Source organism: Sinocyclocheilus grahami, unplaced genomic scaffold (assembly GCF_001515645.1).
Source record: "Sinocyclocheilus grahami isolate Dianchi unplaced genomic scaffold, SAMN03320097.WGS_v1.1 scaffold112.1, whole genome shotgun sequence".
Taxonomy (NCBI): domain Eukaryota; kingdom Metazoa; phylum Chordata; class Actinopteri; order Cypriniformes; family Cyprinidae; genus Sinocyclocheilus; species Sinocyclocheilus grahami.
The window spans coordinates 1,469,115-1,490,804 of record NW_015505291.1 but is presented as its reverse complement, the minus strand read 5'-3'; the positions used below and the strand labels follow the sequence as shown (position 1 = coordinate 1,490,804).

Sequence of the window (21,690 nt, the reverse complement as noted above, 5' to 3'; positions counted from 1 at the left end):
AGTAGTTTCGCTTTCACAACGAAACACACAGTGGGCTAGAGTGAGGAACGGCCTGAGGAACGGGCTTGAGAACGGCGTGGCTGGCGGATTCGACACAAATGCTCTCTTTGTTATAGCACTAAATTGAACAGGAGTCTGGTTCTCAATGTGAGACTGATTGTGCTGGAAATACAAACAAGTACATAAACATACCTGAATATTTTACAGACAGGATGCTGGGTAAAATGTCCTTCGGGTCACTTGATTTTGTTGATGTGGATGCCAGACGTCATCTGATTATCGTCATCATCATATTATTATAACAGACAGTGAGCATCTCCTAAAACATTTCCAAGTCGCATTTTACCCTGAAAAAAAAAACTAACTTTAAAAAAAAAATTACAGTAATGAAACAATACAGTTTCTTTTGTTTTAGGACCTGAGAATTTCTTGATTAGACATAGAAATGTTGGCATCTTACTCTAAAGTTAAACTAGTTTTTGACACATGTTTGCCTTCAGAACAACATGTGAAAGCCACCATTCTGAATGTGATCAACAAGTACATAAACATACCTGAATATTTTACAGACAGGATGCTGGGTAAAATGTCCTTTGGGTCACTTGATTTTGTTGATGTGGATGCCAGACGTCATCTGATTATCGTCATCATCATATTATTATAACAGACAGTGTCCATCTCCTAAAACATTTCCAAGTCGCATTTTACCCTGAAAAAAAAAACTAACTTAAAAAAAAAAATTACAGTAATGAAACAATACAGTTTCTTTTGTTTTAGGACCTGAGAATTTCTTGATTAGACATAGAAATGTTGGCATCTTACTCTAAAGTTAAACTAGTTTTTGACACATGTTTGCCTTCAGAACAACATGTGAAAGCCACCATTCTGAATGTGATGATTTATGACATCTTTTTGTCATTTGCAGGTCATGATTCTGATCACAGGGGCTCATAAGGCCTTTGCCCTGTATAAAGCCATCGAGGAAGGTGTGAACCACATGTGGACGGTGTCTGCCTTCCAGCAGCATCCACAAACCATTTTTGTTTGCGATGAAGATGCGACACTGGAACTCAGGGTCAAAACTGTGAAGTATTTTAAAGGTACGTGACTGAGCTCTCTGCTGCCTGAGGGGCAAATCTTTGACTCACGTAGACGAAAAGTTGCTCTTCTGTGGAAGCAGATTCTTTAACTAAATTGTTACTTACTTATTAAAACAAGCGTTGAAAGGTAAGAAACATGTTCATTCAGGTTTACCAATTTGCTCTTACAATTTAAAATTCTGTGTGAATTTGATTGACGTTTACTGTTGTTACTTCAAGAAATTCTTTACATCCTCATGGCCTCAGGTTTCATATGCATACTACTGTTCTAAAGTTGTTGTTTTTTAAAAAGAAATTAATACTTGTATTCAGCAAGGATGCATTAAATTGATATTTACAATGTTACAAAAGATTGCTATTATGCTCTTCTTTTGAACAATTGGTTTATCAAAAATCTTGATCAACATGTACAGTATTTCCACAAAAGTATTAAGCAGCAATTGTTTTCAACATTGATAATAATAAAAAACATGATTGTTGAGCATCAAATCAGCATATTAGAATGACTTCTGAAGGATCATGTGACACTGAAAACTGGAGAAATGATGTTAAAAATTCAGCTTTGACATCACAGAAATAAATTACATTTTAAAATATATTCAAATAGAAAACAGTAAAAATATTTTACAATATTGCTGCTTTTACTGTATTTGTCATCAAATCAATGCAGCCTTGGTGAACATAAGGGATGTCTTTTAAAAACATTTAAAAATCGTACCAACCCCACAATTTTAGCCATTCTTTTTCCCTCTGAGGAACCTAATAGAGCAGCTGTTTGTTTGCTTTTCATCGTTTTTACTGATCTCATCTTGGTTTTACCGGTTGGCTCGTCTCAAGGTCAATTTCTGTCTAAAGACGGCAGGTTCAAGATCTAAACCCGTCTGGAATGTCCATCACAAGCGCTTTTCTCAGAAACACAATCTGTCCGGTCTTAAGGGCTTTGGTATCTCCTGGGGGTTTAATATCTTTGGCTGGGCTGGATTTCCTAAACATACTGATGGATCTTCTGTCCTGCAGGGCTGATGCACGTCCACAATCAGCTAGTTGAGCCGATGCTCAGCGTGAAGGACTACATGGACTGAACGCGCCAGACGGGATGTCTGGAAAAAACGGCAGAAAAATTTAAAGGACGTCAGTGTGAATGAGTGGAAACTGGCCTCAGGGACCACAGCAGTTTTGAATGGTCATAAAGTGTAACAGGTAGATGTTGTACAACCTCTGCCTTCCCATGGTGCCATGTTCACGCACTCCAACTGAATCTCTGTATTAGCCTTTATAATTCACTTTTTCACTTTAAGGTCAGTATTAACAGGAAAAGACCATGGTTTAGGGAAATTATACTAAGAAACACTCTTACTTTAACCCTTTCAGCTGATGTTTACTGTTTTAGATAACACTATCACACTCCTTCACATCACTAATGAAAGAAAACATCTGTTACAACCCATTCTGAGAAAGCGTATATATCAGTTTTTCTGTACTGTAGTTTAATCAGGAAATATTGAATGTCTGCATTTCAAGCCGAGCATCTGTTTTCACTGATGGTCAGTTTTTTATTAACACACTATAACCCACAGCTACTTAAAGTTAGTTGACTTGAATGTGGATTTTTACTACAAGGCAACTTATTGAAAGTGTTTTTTTTTTTTAAAGAATATTTTTGTTTAGATACAATACAATTTAAAGTCTCTTCCCTAAATTCTCCAAATTTAGGATCTCTCCCTATACATATGAAACCTCCAGGTTTTATGATACCTAATCATTTGTAGTGTCTTATATGCTGATAAACACAAGTTAACAGGAAGCTGATCTGTGATCAGAATTTCCTACTAAGTACATGTAATTTTATACAATTTCAATTGACATTTTCTTGCCTTTGAATGAATCCAGGTTACTTGCAGCATGTGAAACCAGTGGAAAATGCTGGAAAAGTGTATTTCATGTTTGCTTTATTCATATATTAAAAGGCTTTTATTGGCACATCTGAGTAGAGAAGTGTGTGAATGTTTTTGAAGTTAACTAATTATTTCACACATGATGTGTAGTACCCATGTATTCTCTTTAGTTGCTGTTCTTTGTGATATATAGGCTTTCATTTCTTAAAGCTACAGTATAAGGCACAAGTCTGACATTTTTCTTGTATTGTAAAACACTTTTGTTTCATTGCTTTCTGAATAAGTCTGTGTTGAGTTTTTGGTGTTTCTAAACCCTCCTGTACTGTAGTTTAGTGAATGATTTTGGAAGGAGAGTATACTTTTTTTTATGGTTTTACAAATTAGTTTGAAGATTATGTAAACTGACTGTTAACAGATTTGCACTCCAAAAACCAAATCATCCTCTTGTGTCTTCTGTACTTGCTCATGGATGGATAAATAAAAGAAAGTTTCATTTATTGTGCCTCAATAGTACACAATTTGTACAGACATAATGAATATTACAGAAAGATGTCCAGGTCGTATTTTGAGTACCACTTTGCACGCATTCATTTCCATTTTCAAAATTGGTTATGAAGAAAACTATATAACCCTATATTCCTGAGAAAAAGACTTGTCTTTTGTGTGTATGTTTGAATAAAATGACTGAAATTCAGAGGAATCTGAAACTATGGTTTATGACGGGCTGGGAGCAGTTTTACATACGTTCAACTCTTCAGTTCACTATCAAGCAATTCATATTGCTCATCCAGTAGACTTGATTCACAAATCTTAGGTAACATAACTACCCTCCCAAAACTATCAAAAATTGTAACCACAATGGGGTCAATTTTTATGTTCTCCATATATGGGGAGTATATTTAAATAATCAAATGTAAAAATAAAACACAGCATAGACTTCATTGTATGAATTAAATATAAACTGATTTCTATTAAACTTACAAAAGTTATTCAGTCAATAGCACTGTGAATAACATGTATTCCTGTGCTGCACAGATATATTTACATACTATGATATAAACAAGTTAGAAAACTATGATATATATATAGCAATACCACCCAGCCCTATAAAGAAATAGAATTTGAAATGTAATGCATTCAGACTATTTTCTATATACTATAGTATTTTTAATTTAATAGGCTAAATGACTGTCCTAAAGCTTGAAACACACTTGAGTCAAAGTCATTACATTTTGATTAACATTTTTTCAATATAAAACGGGGAAATTTGATAGTAGTTTACAACAACTCTGGCTATTTCTGTTGGTCGTTTAACATTTCTATAGTGAAACAGTTGTCAAATAACAGTTGTCACTTGGCTTCTGTGAACAGTAAAGCCCGCCTTTTTTTGATTGACTGGCAATGGCGAATGCGGACAAACGTCACGGCCCCTGAGGCAGCTAGCTAGCTGTGCGTTGAACAAAATTTGTGCAGCACCAAAGTACGGTTATTATTCAAACTCTTCTTCTTTTACTTTCTGGCCACCAATTGGAAAGGTGGTGTGCTTAATTGCAATCCCTGCAAACAAGCCTGCACTGTCCCTTTACGGGCCCACTTAGGGCTAGCCTTAGGGCCCCCAGTGGGCTGCCAGCGCAGGGCCCCTGAGAATTTGCTCATTGGCGAAATGTTGGCCCCTTAACGCTGGCCCTGCACGGGCAGCCCTCACTTAGCCCCCAGGAAGCCCTCACTATGCCCACACAGGGCCCGCACTATTAATCTACAACAATACATATGTTTCACTTTAAATACTTTCCAGCTACTATAACTTAAGTCTTTGGGGAAAAAAACTGTTATATACAGTATATCTGAAATGGATGCAGTCACCACATAACTAATGTCTGTATTGTCAAAAATGTGCAGTAGTCAAAGGGATTTCAAATCAATTTATTAAATACAAAACAGTAGGCATTCAGTTCATCTTAATACAGCTACATATAGCCAAAAATGTAAATACACAAAAGTACAAAAAAAACAGCAACGTAAGACTGTAGGATTTCGTCATGTGAAAGTTGATGTGTGCGAAAGTCTTATCTGTAGTACATCAATGTCCAAACACTGTCCATAGCTGAAGTTGACTGATAGCAAATTAATAATCCAACCTCTTGTAATGAAAACACGCCACGGCTCTCAAACACCAGACTCTTCCTAACCGGGAACAGTCAAAAATAGTCCAGACTATCTGTCCCACGTCGAAAAGAACTTTAAATCGATATTCAAACGGGATGTGGTGACTTCACCAATAAAGAGTCCTTCTAAAATGCATACAAATACACGGTCTTAAACTCTTAGCATCAATCCAAACATAGGCCATACATACATGTAACATCTCTGCAAAAACATCAGCAATGTACACTTTAACAAAAAAACAAAAAAAACCTTACTTTAGGCTGGGCTTGAAATGACAAATTTCCCAACCAGGACACAGCACAATGTGCTCAGCAGGCAGTGTTGGGGAAAGTAATGGGATTAGATACATTTGTGTTATTTAACATTTAATTATTGCAGATTTGCGTCATATTCTGAGCTTGTATTTCACTGTTTTAATTCATTTTGATGAATACTAAATCTGTTTTTTGTGAGTGGGATGAATTAATGCACATTCACATTTAGTCTAGAACTACAGTAACATCATGTTCACACAGCGCACACAACACCTCTGTACTCCCGATTTCTCCCAATATGGGGACAGGAGAGCTGTCAGTCAATAAACGGGAAAACAAAGTAACTGGCATTACTTTTTTGAAAAAGTAACTTAGTAAGTTACCCCCAACACTGTCAGCAGGTGAGCCATGCTGGCTACTGCTGCTTGTTATGGCTAACTCCCTCTACCCACATGGCTTTACTTAAGGAAACTTAAAACACCCTAGCACTTCCTGGTAAGGAAGAAAACTGCCCACAAAATTCGTATTAATAGGCTCGTGTCTTTGATCAAACTCACCCAACTGTGATTTTCTAATGATCCTGAAGACATTGATTAGCATGCTCAGGTGTGTTTGATTAAGGTTAGAACTAAACTCTGCAGGAAAGTGGATCTCGTGAGCCAGATTTGAGGATCCATAGCCTATATGAAAAAACTGATTCTGAAAAGGTCTCTTTTGGTTTGTGCCATTCCACTTCAATTGAGTGGCTAAAGAATGGCCAGTCAATGTTGTTTGTATTCTCCTAGTTGCATTACAGGGCTGCCTACACAAAACCTGCATGGGCCCAAAGGATACAAAAGTTGCTCTGGGCCTGAACGGGCTGGCCCACACTAGGCCGTCATAGGATTAATATGGACAGTCCGCTAGTGTGGCCTGCTCACAGAGAGCCTGTGGTGAGCCTCACCTGGGCAAGCCTGCACTGGGCCTGTTTAGGTTTGGTGTGGGCTGGCCCTAGCCCACTGTGCCCACAAAAAGACAGCATGGGTCCCGCAGGGACATGTTTGCAGGGAACTGTAATAAAAATAGGGTTAATTATCTATCTGCACAGTAAAAATCCTTATATGTTTTTAATTATGGGATGGAATAAGACATTGACATGCAATAGTCTTGTCAGAATCGCCCGATTTCTGCTTATAGTTGCAAAAACTCAAACACTCAATGTTTCAGAAAATGTCCCAGACTGCTTTCAGCCTTACATCCACAACCACTGCAACCTCTGCAGCTTGATAGAAATTAAATAAATGTGTTCAAAGGAAAACAGCGCTGCCAAATACTTCTGCATCCACTCAGTCTAAACGCTTCCAATGAAAACTCTTAGCTTGCAGTCTCTGAATCCGCTCCTGAGAGAACTGCGATGTTGTTTCAGCATAATGAAGATTAATTCATCAAACCTGCTTTAAGTTCCCAGAACAACATCACTTAGTTATATGAACTTTAATAGCATTTCTAAATCAATCATCATACTGTGCATTGGCATGTTCCTATTCACAAATCAACCCCAGGCTTTGATGTCTGTTATGATAATGTTCCTGAGGGAACTACTTCCGTTTAAGAATGTTGATGAAAGCGTCTTTTGGGACGGCAATGTTTCCAATGCGGCGCAATTTCTTTTTTCTTTCAGCCTGCTTCTTTAACAGCTTCATTTTTCGTGTAATGTCACCACCGTACTAGGAAAGACAGATGTGACCAAGAATCAGCAGCTAATCAAAAAAGTAGAAGAAACATTTTTCAATATGAGAAGAGGTACTCACACATTTTGCTAGAACATTCTTTCGATATGCTTTTATTCTAAAAGAGAGAAACAAAGATAAGGAATATTAAAGGAGTAGTTTATCCAAAAATGAAAATTTGATTCAAATTTACTCACCCTTGTTGCTATTCAGTTCCTAAGGTGTTCCGTGCAGTTGTTATGGTATATAGTATATACCATGCTGCTATGGTGTTCTGGGTGATTTTTAGCACATTGTGACAATGAGTCCTACCTTTATGAGTTTGACAGATGCTAGCACAGCCTTGTAAACGGTACTGTCGGAGCTGTTACTATGACATGCATTGTACTCTTGCTCTAAACGCTGGTTAAACACCTCCATATGCAGCAAGCCCAGAAATCCCAGCCTGAGACAAAGAAATTAACCTTTTTAAATATTTAAAAAGTGAAAGAATACCTGCTCGACTCAGCGACTAAACTTAAAACAACAGTTTAAGCTCACACTGATTTGTCTGTTTGTGTGTGTACCTCCATCCAGCCCCCAGAGCTAAACTGCTGTCCCTTTGAACCGTCACGCTGGAGTCGTTTAGCGTCAGTTTCTCCACAGCGCTGCGCAGGGCTGTGTATTCTGACTGGTCCATGGGATACATGCCTGAAAGTGTCACACAATTTCAGATTTACAGCACTGTAAACCTACCCCTTAAACTTTGGTTTACACAGTTTAGCACAAACATCAGGACGGTTTTAGAAACACACCTGCAAAGACCATGGCTTTAGCCGGTTTGAACCCCGGCAGCGGCTCCACAGGCTGTTTTTGGAGGTAAAGTGTGTCTCCAATCTGAGCCTCCTTCACTTCTTTCATCCCTGCGATCACGTAACCCACCTGCCCTGCATACCTGAGAGCAAGAATGCCAAAATGCAAAAGGTCAAAGGTTAAATTAGTGCAACCGACAGAGACTGTCTGAAACCTGAAAAATGCTTCCTTCTTAAAGTGTATATGGAGTTTTTTAATCATTTCTTAGTTATTTCTTTTTCAATCAGGGGTCTGCGTAATTTTTTATTATCTTTAACATCTTATTCATATTCTTTAATGTTAATTTTTCAATTATTTTTTTTAAGATTCTAAGTCTACATTTCAGTCCTACATTTGCAGTCTCAGAGTTTTGGGTCCCTCATTTATTTAAAAAAAAAAAAAACAAACAAAAAAAAACATTAATCAGGGGTCTGTGAAGTTTTATTATTTTTATTTCCAGTTCATTTTCTTTAACTTAATCATGATCTTCAATGTTATTTTTTTCAAAATTGTAAAACTCTATATTTTTAGGTTTAATATTACATTTTAAATCCTACATTTCAGTGCAATCTCAGAGTTTTGGTCCCCTAAAAACAAATTTCTTTCATTTTTAAAACAAGAATTAATCAGGGATCTATGAATCTTTAATATTTTTTTACTTTTATTACATGTTTTTAGTTGTTATTTATAATATTCAATGTTCTTTTTAAAAATCATGAAACTCATTCTTAGGTTTAAAACTAAAATTCCAGTGCAATCTCAGAGTTTTGGAATTGGAACAATCTTCTTAACTTAATTGTATCCAACCAAAATAACCATTACATAATTATAAAATTGTATTGCATTATATGTAAACAATTCTATATAAAAATGCAAAAAGATAACTGAAAGCTTACTTATAATAAAGAAATACAACTTTATACTGGAGTCTCTGGGTGGGCTGGGTTGTAAAGGCTGAAAACTCTTTTCTTAAGATTACTTGATTTTGTTCTACATCTTTAGATGTGGTGCCTTTGAAATTGGTCTCTTCATACAAAAACTGTTTTGGACTGACTGATTTATTTATCTGCGTTTTGTTTTCTTGTGAGGTCTGTTAGTGCGGCTGGTCAGTGTATGTGAGATTCTCACAGTGTCTCAGAAGGCCCAGCTCATTGACCTCATATGACTTTCCCAGGTGGGCAGAGACGATCTTGTCTCCTCTGGACACATGTCCACCAAACAGAGCGATGTTGGCCAATACTCCTCTGTAATGGTCGAAGGTGGAGTCAAAGACAAGGGCTTTAAATGGATCTTCCACTCTCGCTGTCGGACTGAAACAGAGGAAAAACTGATTAATTTCATGTACAGACATGTATTTAAACAAACCCATTTCTTGTGGGACTTTTTAGAGAATGAAAAGCCTTATTCACACATTTGAAAACTGTCCCTCAGGTACAATGCCAACAATGTACTTAAAAGGAAGAAGTTATGAAAGAAGCTATAAAAAACACATTATGGAGGAAATGCGAGATGATGAAGAATGTAGACGAGCAGGTTTTTTGGGAAAGCACATGATGATGTTGATTTACCAAAATGAAACTTCCTGATTCATTCCCATCTTCATGATCAAAGGTAGTTTGTAAATATTCACATGAAAAAGCCATTTTAACAGTACAGTAGCAAATATTATTTAAATTTAAATGATTATTAAGTTTCCACTAAAATATTAAGCAGCTGAACTGTTTGCAATGTTAATAATAATAATAATAAGAAATGTTTCTTGAGCAGCAAATCAGCATATTAGAATGATTTGTGAAGGATCATGTGACTAAATACTGGAGTAAGGATGCTGGAAAACATGTTTTGCATCACAGGAATAAATTACACTTCACTATATGTTTACATAGAAAACAGTTATTTTAAATTGTAATAATATTTCACAATATTACTGAGCCTTAGACTGACCCCAAACCTTTAAATGTATTTTATGCATTACTGTTTTGGAGGAAATATATGTGCTTAACTGTTTTGCAAATAATTTCACAATGCAATTTTATATTTTACAAATTTATGAGCTCTATATATTACAAAAACAGGCTCCATTTCTTCAAATATATAAATTAACAAATATATAACAAAAATCTTGTGAATACAATCTTATGAATACAAAGATGGTCAAATGCAATCAATCGAATCACACCCACATAGTATGTGCTGCTCTTACACTCTCACAGTGACCTCTTGTGGAGAAAAGTGAATCAGCTTATGATACTCACGGAGGAATCCTTTTCACCACTTCTTGGAGAACTTGGTCCACGTTTGTGCCCAATTTTGCAGAGATCTACAGAAAACATTCCCAAGCCAAGGTAAAATATAAATGGCATAACAATTGTGTAAAAAACAAACAAAAAACATGAGTGATGTTTAAACAGAGCTCACCCTGATACACTCTTCCTTTGGAATATCAAACACTTTTTCAATCAGCTTTTGGATCAGCATTTTTCAAATCAATCTGACAATTAAACGCACACACACACACACACACACACACACACACACACACACACACACACACACACTAAAATGCCAAAGTTGACAATTCAGATGAGCAACAGCTAAAAAGTCAGTCTGAAAATATAAAAAAAACATTCCGTGACTATTAAAATGACAATTGACTCATTACTAGATCAAATGTAATGATATATCATCATAATGAACGTAATGATATCTCATAAGTTATGCAACAAGCTCAAAACATACTAGAGAACTCTAACAAAGCATTTGGATGAAAGCAGATTAATAAAGGTCCACACGGTTGTATTTGGACCGATCACAAGATCAAAACAATTCAAGTATTTGAATAAAAAAAAAAAGGTTTTCCTAAATCTTCTGCATTGTGCCCTGCCTCTGTACTCAGCTTGAGTTGGAAATTAAGATATTTCTATAATTTATAGAAATGCACTGGGATGAAACATTGTGTTTTTAACTTGCATATATAAAATGTTTACTGCATTTAAAGGAAAGATGATACATTCTCTCTGTAATATCTACCTCGTTTATCACAGGGATGATTGTCAGTTGAGCCTCAAATGCCAGGTAGAAATTGGCAACTGTTTGCGCTTGAATTCCCTTTGAATTATAGAAACAAACATGTAATTGGTTATTTTTCTTTTAATGCAATTATAAAAGGCTAAAGTTTTTAGTAATGATAGAGTATTTAGGCTGTTATGTTTGTGTTGTTTTTAAGTACAACTATTATAAATTATTTTCTTTATTGAAAAAGCTGAAAAAAGCTCATGTAAATATTACACAAAACTTAAACAATAAACTTAAACAAAAATTAGAAGTGTCACAAGTGACAGAATGAAACTAAAATAAGCTTACGTTAAAGCAGAGAGAGCATGAAAATGACTAAAACTGATATAAAAAATAATAGAAACAGCTTCGAACACTCCCAAAAATGTATAAAAAAAGACAAAAACATGACAAAATTACTAAAACTTAAGCTAAGATAAAATGTAAACTGAACATATATTTAAAAACATTTAAAATATTAATAAATACTATAATAGCATATAAATAATACAAAAAATAACATCGGTATGTGCATAAAAACAAACTGTAGCAGGTTTAGAATAAAAAACTAAAGAACCTTCACTACTATGCTTAACACGGTTAATCTTCCGTTACTCATTTAATAAGCAGAATGTGTCATTTATAAAATGCTTTACCTGATTTGCATCTACAATGAGCAGAACTCCTTGGCAAGCGGATATGGACCGTGAAACTTCATAGCTGAAGTCAACATGGCCCTAAAAACAGATTAATTCACTAACAGTAAAGTTCAAATCATTGTCCTCACAGGTGTGTCGATGAGATTGAGCAGATACGTCTGTCCATCATGCTGGTAAAAGAGAGCTGCAGTCTGAGCTTTAACAGTGATTCCTCATTCTCTCTCCACCTGCAGTTTATCCAGCACCTGCTTGTTACTCGCTGTCTTTGCAATGGGACCTGCTCATACAAAAAACCCCAACGAAATAAAGAGATTATGAACAACGATTTTTCAAAACTCACAGGAAAGAGAAATAGAGAATCACCTGTGATCTCCAGAAGTCTGTCAGCTAAAGTGCTCTTGCCATGATCAATATGAGCAATAATGCTGAAATTTTGAATTCTCTCCACTGGAAACTTTGACATGCCGAGACTCTCCTGAAAAAGCAAAGGACTCAGATTCAGTATCCAGCTGCAACAAGCACATATGTTATTATAAAACCATTATTATCTATAGAAATCAGAGAACGAATAACTAAGGAGTTTCCACCAAAATGTCATAGTCACTACTGTAAAATCAAATTAGGTTAATATATAGGTTATATAGGATTTTGCTTACAGCAAAAAACAAGTCAAAGCAATAGAATTGACCTTCTCAGATGCATTAGAGCTGAATTCTCTGACAGCACTGATGCTCCAGCAAGAGCTTTTCATCCATCTGTGTCTGATCACTGTACATGTGGTCATGCAGCCCTGAGATCTGCGTTTAACGCGGCATACTTTAAAGGGGTCATATGATGCGATTTCAAGTTTTGCATTCTCTTTGGAGTGTTACAAGCTGATTGTGCATAGATAAGATCCCTGAAGTTGGAAAGACTAAAGTCTCAAAACCAAAGAGATATTCTTTATCAAAGTTAAGACTCTGCCACGCCCCCCTAAAACGGCTCGTTCTAACACGCCCCCACATATCTACCTCACTATGTGGAAATATTTGCATAATGCCGCCCAAATGTGCACGCAAAGAAAGAAGACGTGGTTTCAGTAACCGCAGTTAGTGTTGAAGCAGACTGCGCTTGTCGGAAGGAGGGACTTTGTAGAAAACTAAGCATTTGAGAGAGGCGGGGCATAGAAGACCTACAATAATGTACAGTATTTGAAAAATAATGTGTTTTTTGAACATTAAAGCATGTCACCATATTCTGTTACACCAAATACACACAAAAAAAGCATCATATGACCCTTTAATATCAGGAAAACGTTTGATAAAGGGCAGAAAGAGCCCGTGGGATCTATACAGAGACATCATCTCTATCAGCTCACTAACATGTTATTTCTGAATAAAGAAACAATATTGTGGCTTCAAACTGCATATCGAACATATCTTCCCATCGAAAAAAAGATTTGAGGACTAAAATCCTCATTGAAAGCATATATTCAGTGTTTAGAAACAGTCAAGTCTCCACTGGGCAGTGTTCTCCTCCAGCGTGACAGCTACTGTGAGCCGCCATGTTGGCAAACACCATCAAGGCAAGCGTTGGAATTGTGGGAAATGTAGTTTACTACCAGTGAATTTTATATTCAAATCTGCACTCAAATGTTTCAGGAACGTATTTATTTTTGCTTCTAACAATTTTTAAGAATGTTAAAATATCCAGTTTTCTTATCGCGATTAGAACATTATTTAAACGCTATTTAGTTCCTAAAATGTTTCGTACAATGTTCTACTAACTTTTTTTTATAGCCTACCCAAAATAAAAGGTTGTTTAATTGTGTATTTTTAATAGACCTAAAACGTAATAGACCTAAAACTATACTAAAACGTTAAAATTTCCATTTTACTTGTTATGATTAGAACATTATTTATAGGCGACTAAAGTGTTTCTTACAACATTATAGGCTACTATTTTTGTTTTCACCCAGAATATGTTATTTTACCATGTTTTTTAATATTCCAAGAAGAACGTTTCTCTTAACATCATGAAAACGTTCATCAAGTAAAAATATTCTAAAGACTTTCTGAGAATGTTGATCTCAGAATGTTTTCTCTCAGTGTTATTAGAACATATATCAAATATTAATATTTATAAGAACATTCCATTAACATTACTTTAAGAATGTTTTGTCCTAACATTTATATCACATTTATACATTAATATATACTGTATGTCAGTAAAATTGTATAATAATAATAATAATAAACAGGAAAAGACAGTTTGTTTAAAAGAATGTGGTTTGAAAAGTGATATGCGTGCAAAATACTTAATGAAACTAAACTCTTCTGATGTCATTCCAAAATTCTCTCAATACTTCATGAAATAAAATGTATGATTTTTATTTAATCTGATTTGTGGCATAATGTGAATGATTCATTTTCAAAAGCTCAAACAAGAACTTACAATATTCTGATTGACAAAACAGCAGCTTGAATTCCATTAGAATAGAATAGAATAGAATAGAATAGAATAGAATAGAATAGAATAGAATAGAATAGAATAGAATAGAATAGAATAGAATAGAATAGAATAGAATAGAATAGAATAGAATAGAATAGAATAGAATAGAATAGAATCACACACACACACACACACACACACACACACACACACTAAAACAAAACTTTCATTTCTTTTCTTACAGCTGTTGATTGAGTGTAGTTGCTCTTGTTTCCCAGAAGGTGTCACTGTAAACCCAGTGTATTATGCAGCCGGAATAAGTGGGAGGAAAATCATTACCATGGCAACATAACAGCCCACTCATAGTGAGTAGGTCCCTCTGAATATTGCTTCAGTAAGAAATCAAATGAGAGATGCTTTCCTGGTTCTGATGGCTGACTGCCGCTGGTTGATATTGATCATTGTCAGGCCTTTCTGTGGCTTTCTTTGTGTTTGCACCTGTCAGTTTCTCAACATCAATGCTGAGGACCAAACTCTATTTTATTTCATGATCAGATGCCGTTATGAAGGATATTTATAGAACACTACTCATGTTAGCTTTGAAAAGTGTTTGCAGCTGTGAGCGTAGTTATGTGAAATTGCACTTTGGAGTGTTTATATGCACGTGTGAATTAATCATGGAGTGTTTAATGTATGTATATATATATATATATATATATGAATTTAGAAGTATGCATTAAGCATTTTGCATGTTTATTTGGTGCGAGAGGATGAGAAACAATAAATGAATCTGCATTTTAGATGTACTTTAAAAAACTGCTTGTTTTAGATATATTGGCTTGTGAAGTTAATGAAATGAGGCATAAAAGATTTCAACACTGAATTTGAAGGGATAGTTCACCCCAAAATAAAAATTTGTCATCATTTATGTCGTTCCAAACCTATATGAGTTTCTGTCTTATGTTGAACATAAAATATATTTTGAAGAATGCTGGTAATCAAACAGTTGATGTTCCCCATTGACTTCTGTAGTATTTCTCAATGGGGACCAACAACGATTTGGTTCTCCAAAATATCTTATTTTGTGTTCAACATAAGAACGAAAATATATACAGGTTTGGAATGACGTGAGGTGAGTAAATGATGATAACATATTCATATTTGGGTGAACTATTCCTTTAAGCAAATTTGGGAATAACGTTTTGCAAATATTCCCAATAAGTTTAAAAAAACGTTAGGTGAACATCTAACATTCCCAAAAATATTTCAGGAACGATGTATCAATAATTATTTTGTGCTAATGTTTTGAGAACATTATTAAAAACCACAGAACGTTTAACAAACATTCTATTCATGTTATTGGAAGAGCGTTTGTTTATAACTTTGCGAGAACCTTGCCAGAACATTCCAAACTCTGAGAACGTTCCTCGGGATATTAGTCTGAGCACTTTATTCACCATGTGTCATTTATTTACCTTCACTTTCAGGAAAAAGGTACAAAAAGCTTTCAAGTTTGTATCTCATTTAACCTAAAAGATGCATATTGGTATTATATTAGTACCTAAATTGTACCTTTTGAAATGTAAATGTTCAAAAGAAAAAGCTGGAAGCAAATAGACTGTGTTGCACCATGATGAGCATGTTTCCTCTTCCCGTTGACCTCTCACACTGCCTGATGGATGTTTGCTGTAGGCCTCAGCCCCATAATAATGATGTATGACTGTGTTCAACATGACTTCGTGATAATGTGTCCCTCTGTAATGGCAGTTAGTAAAGCATCGCTCATTAAAATCGTGCTCCTCTGCCACGCTGATCAGATCCTGGAATAAGCCCTGGACCCACGCATTCTCCTTAGTGTGATTGTGCCACCCACATCCAGCCCAGCGCTCGCTCATTTCTCTGAGAAATCACGGAGAGCTGAGCATTTAAATATCACACAACATTTGATTCAAACATCAAACAGCGGGGTCGCTCATCTACATGTCACACGACGGTCATCGCACACGAGTTTCAGATGAAAACAATATGCTGCGACTTCAAAGTGCACCATTAAAATAAATGCGTGAAAAAAAGAGGTTTCACATCATATATGGCAAGCCAAATCTGGTGTTGAATTAGTGAATGAGCTTTGAGATTTCTTTTTGAACACTTTAATTGAGATTGTGATCTGTCTCTGAGACACTGATTTAACAGAATAGGACGAAGTTTAAAAAATAGACATGCTTTGAGACGTAATTAGGTTGTAAGCCCAGTCTTTGCACAGCCAGTGGCCCTAAAATTAGACGGGTGAGTCATTGGATCCCAATATGCCATGTCTACTACATACTAAAAATATGCAAATCATTGGTAATGCACACTTCTGAATTAGTATGAAGACAGAATGGCAATATTAAGATACACTGCCATGCAGTGCTGTTATTGTTAACTAAAACAATTAGGCTACACACTTAAAAATCAGTCAGAAATTGTTAGTAAAATTCACAAATAATTACAAAGAAACACAAGTAACACACTGATTTGTTATTTGAAGCAGAAAGACTAAAATTGTATTTTCTTGTAAAACATACTCCAATAATCTTTGTTTTATAATTCATTCATTCATTCACGTTTACAGTGTTACTGTTTTTAGTAATTGAAATGAAGGCAAATGAAAATTAAATAATAATATTGAACAAAAATCTTTATAAAACTGTCATAAAACTGCACCACCACAGCCTGCACAACAACAACATTTTTTAATAATGTTTTTCCTTGTATTTACAGCTCACAGCTTCATTAATGTAGTTATACTATTGTTTGGTTACACTTTATTTTAAGGTGTCCTTGTTAAAGTGTAATTATATATTTAAGTACTGAGCAATATTAATTAATTACATGTACTTACTATATGCTTAGGGTTAGATCAGGTACTGATAGAAAAAAGTAAATTAAAAAAATCCAATAATATGATGAAATATTTAATAAATAATTCAAATCCAAATACAGCCCTTTTTAACTGCTAGTCAATGTTTTTGTTGCTGTGTTCAAAGTAGTATGATTTGGGATGCAATAATCCTTCTCTTGCATAGGAAAATATGCACATTAGGATGCAGAGGGCATCTCTATTCATCTGAGAACCAATGAGACAGCTCATTATAATCGTGTAAATCTAGATACGTGTTGCACACAGCAGTGTATCAATATATCAGTGCAGAAACCTGCAGTAGTTTGAAGATTGTTTTGGGACCATAATGTCAGGCTATGAAACATAAGCTACAAAAGAAACCTTTCTACAAAGACAATTTCACAAGAGAAAACAACTCGTCCTGCTCCAAGGTTCCAAACACCTTGAAAAACCATGTATTTTATATTCGGAGTTATTTCAAGTCATTTTGTTGCAATTGTTTTTCTCTGGATGCCAAATGGCCTCATTTGAAATCAACTCTTTCTTTCAATAGCACTTCATTTCTGCAGTCTCTGGATACAGACCAGCTTCAAGTTTCCATCTGATCGTGCCACACAAAGGTTAAAGAGGAAAAGTGGGACTGTGGCAGTGGTGAGAAATTGTGAAGAAAAAGAGGTCCTGACAAGCCTCGCCTCTGCAGTTGGCACGGAGCCTGGGGTACGGCTGAAAGGAACGAGTGGGTGGACGGGAGGGAAAAGCTTTGGAATTACATCACATTTGGCATCAAACATGTGAAAGCTAAATGCTCAGCACCTGATTGTGTCATTGTTGTGTCGTGCACAATGAAATCCTTACACATTTTGCTTCTGACGTGATCAGAGGAGTATATGAAATGCATCAGCTAATGAGAGAATTGTGTTGTTTTTACATTCTATTCACAATATATAACACAGCCTCGGCTTTTATATAAAAAAAACTATATATATTTCGATGCCATTTTCTTAAATTCATTATACAACATCCTTACACTAGGACTATAGTAAACAGTTGTCTTTTTTGAGGCTAACGTTCTGGCAAGATTCTCTCAAAGTTATGAAAAATGTCCTTCTAGCAACATTAATAGACTGTACGAAGTTATCTAATGTTCTTAAATCATTAGCACAAAAATGTTTATTTTTAATTTATACATTGTTCATGAAATGTTTCTTCTAAAGCATTTTAGTTGGACATTTTTTTAATGATGAGGTTAAGAAAACATTCAAAAGTAACATTCACATAATGTTGCAAAATCATAAAGTGGAATGTTCCATTAACGTTTGAAAATCCAATCATTTTTTTTCAGAGAACATTCAGAAATAGCATTTTCATACCTTAATGCTATAGCAAAACAAACATATTTTTGTTATTTTGGGTAGCTGGCAGATGTTTGTCTGTTACTAAATTGTGCATTTTAGGCTGGAATGCTGTAATGACCCATCGGAATAAGCCACACAGAAATCAAAATCAAGTCACACACTCAGTGGGCATAAAAATGACCCTTTAGTGCATTTTCGAAAACCACTACAAAAGCCTGGACCAATTAAAGCACTTAGAAATTTGCTATGAGCAACATGAATCACTGACCACTAATAATCAAAAGCACATTTTTTATTTTTGTAAGCCATTTAGATATCAGAACTTGCAAAATCCCTAGATATCAGAACTTGAAAAATCAATTTATTTGTATCTAAGATTGCATTTCATTTGTGGCAATGTTTGGCAAGAATTTGCTGAAACACTGTACTTCTGTGAGGACTGCATTTGCACTGTTCATCATTCTTGTAAAAACTATTAATTTGCAGAAAACATGCTGTTAATTTGTGATGCATTTGGCAGTTTATGCCAAAAGTTTGCTGTAACATTGGATTCTTGTAATAGTATACCATTGTAAACAGTGCCAAAGTATCCCTTGGAAAATACAATGTTACTGCAAACACCTACGGCAAAAGCCTGAGGAATGGGAATTGTAAAAAATGACTCTGGTGTTGACTCCTTTTAAAGATTCTGGCTCCTTATCAGTCTCAGTTCTTTTAAGAAAAAAACAGAAAAAAGTTCAGTTCAACTGGCAAATGATTTTAATAATAAACTTGCAAAGGGTGTCTTTACACTAACTTTTAATGACTTTTTTAATGAATAAGAACTGTTTTTTGATTCCTAATTCCTACTGCCTAACATTTCTATGTATTAAAAACAAGATTTGCCTGACCCAGCATAGGACACGCAGTTTGGAAAATGGATTGAATGGGATTGTCTAAAAAGGTTTTTGCCAGATTGGAAACTTTATCCACCTGCTTAAAGGATTTTAGCGCAACAATGCGATTTATCTAGTAAATGGTTTTGTAAATAAATGCATCTGCCAAGAGTTTAATTGTAAACGCAAATTCATTTGCCGTGATAAAGCAACTCTCTTGCACAACCTTTGCCAACTAATTATCTAAAAACGTTTGACAATTCTTCTTTTCGACTTTTCACAATGTGCTTCCTTACCGGCATGACACAGCAAAGTTTTCCCTGCCAATATGTATCTTTTGCCTCATTCATTTGAGAAAGTAAAGTTAAAGGTTGGTTCATTTCTGTTGCCTCTCCTCTCTCTTTCTGGAGCAGTTCCCTGGGGCAATTACAAAACAAGCCAGCAAAGTGGGGCTTTGTCATATTGAATTTGCAATCAAATCAGTCAATTTAAAAAGGTGCTCGTTGTCTTAAAAAGGCTTTGCTTTTTTTCTCTGGTTTTACTCCCAATTACCTGAGCAGCATTCCACAGCATGAGTAATGGGATGCAAAGTGGTCTGTCTGCCTCGGCCACATCTCTGGAAAGCACTTACATCCTCATGCACACGCACGCACAAAAGTAATGCATGCATGAAAGGACACACATGCACGCATAAATAAACAGTGTTTCAAAACATGCATTGACACAGACCTTTCCTCTGTTTTTTAAAGAGAATTTCCATGTCTTGATGTAATCAGCCGATGTTGCACAAACACAGCCAATGCTCTTTGATTACTGCAGTACATTTTGTTTTAGCTGACTGATTAAATGTCGGTATGTACTAACTGCCTTAGGCAGTTTTTCTGGATTACCAGGGTCATTCCTCTTATGCAGCACCTTCGAAACTGTGTAAATGAAAATGTATGTGCTGTTTTTAAAGGAATAGTTCACCCAAAAATTTTTATTTGGTGAAAATATTCTCACCCTCTGGCCATCCAAGATGTAGATGTGTTTATTGCTTTCACAGAGCAGATTTGGAGAAATTTACCATTACATGACTTGCTCACCAATGGATCCATGCAGTGAATGGGTTCCGTCAGAATGAGAGTCCTAACAAGTGATAAAAACATCACAACAATCCACAATCAGTAGTTAACATCTTGTGAAGCAAAAACCTTTGTAAATTATGAGTCCTCTATCCATAATATTGCTTTCTTCAGTGAAAAAGTTGTCTTGTCTGAATCAGGCGAGAAACAGGCACAGATTAAGCCCTGTTTACAATGGAAAACAGTCCAGAACAAATATGTCAGTGGATTTTGATGTGAGAGACTTTTTCACTGAAGGAAGCGTTATTATGGATTATAGACTTAAATTTTGGCTAGAAGCTATGGTTTAAATTTGGATTGGAGTGGTGTGGATTACTTGTGGATTATTGTGATGTTTTTATCAGCTGTTTGGACTCTCATTCTGACGGCACCCATTCACTGCAGAGGATCCATCGGTGAGCAAGTGATGTAATGCTACATTTCTCCAAATCTGTTCAGATGAATGAACAAACTCATCTTCGAAGGCATTAGGGTGGGTACATTTTTGGATGAGCTATTCCTTTAAGGATATATAGTAGCTGCTCAATCTCAGAAACTTGGACTTATTATAACTTGATTGATTGAATTTATCATACATTAGTAATCATGCTTTTGAATGTTTATCTCATCTCATCTCATCTAATGACTGTTCCCTGCTAATGTCTATAATGTCAGATGGAAACCTCAGGAAGAAAATACGGATATGGATACAGATGCGGAGGTGGATGTGACCCCCTGGGTCGGTCTCATATCAGACACACGGAGGTCATTCATCACACCTTGCTCCTGAATGACATCCACCCCCTCCTCATCGTAATGCTTATCAGCCCGGTGCCACCCGGAATGCAATATCCTGCTCTGATGACTGCTGACAACATTCAGCTCAGCGCTGCAGATGTGTATTCATTTCAGGAGAGTTATGCTGTCTTTATGATGAGAACAAGCCATGTGTGGTTTTAATAACAGGCCAGTGTGCACATATGAACATATGGACTCATTACCATTTTTTTCTTAGGATGAAATATCTATTTTCATCTTGCCCAGGAATAAAACTGAATGTGCACTGCCATATATGTTTCCACCCAATCAAATCATATTTCTTTCCAAACACTGCTGGATATAAATAGACTCTGTAAATGAGGATTGTTTCATAAATTCTTCATGCTTTGCCAGATTTATGCTGGTTCTCCAGTCATTTGGTCCACCAGCTAATTGTCTCCATGTCTCAGATCTTACCTGTTATAATTAGAACAATGCCAGAACGCACAAATCAACATCTGGCCACACTGTCACTGATCTCAGATCAGAGGAACGTCAGACTTTGTGAAATGCTAACTAAACTGAGTCCTGCTGATGCCTGCAGTAATTTGGCTCC

General features: G+C 35.7%; 1 protein-coding gene and 1 pseudogene across 1 annotated transcript in view; one reads left to right on the top strand and one right to left on the bottom strand.

Moving 5' to 3' along the window:
• Positions 1 to 3,492, top strand: part of LOC107589118 (glucosamine-6-phosphate isomerase 2-like) — a 7,757-nt gene extending 4,265 nt beyond the window's left edge. Inside the window, exons 6-7 of the mRNA XM_016277467.1 lie at positions 926 to 1,100; positions 2,118 to 3,492. Coding sequence (XP_016132953.1) covers positions 926 to 1,100; positions 2,118 to 2,182 — 240 coding nt within the window. The 3' untranslated portion in view covers positions 2,183 to 3,492. The remainder of the gene's footprint in view (positions 1 to 925; positions 1,101 to 2,117) is intronic.
• A 3,859-nt stretch (positions 3,493 to 7,351) lies between these two features.
• LOC107589153 (translation factor Guf1, mitochondrial-like) lies at positions 7,352 to 13,148 on the bottom strand (annotated as a pseudogene).
• Between the last annotated feature and the right edge of the window lie 8,542 nt (positions 13,149 to 21,690).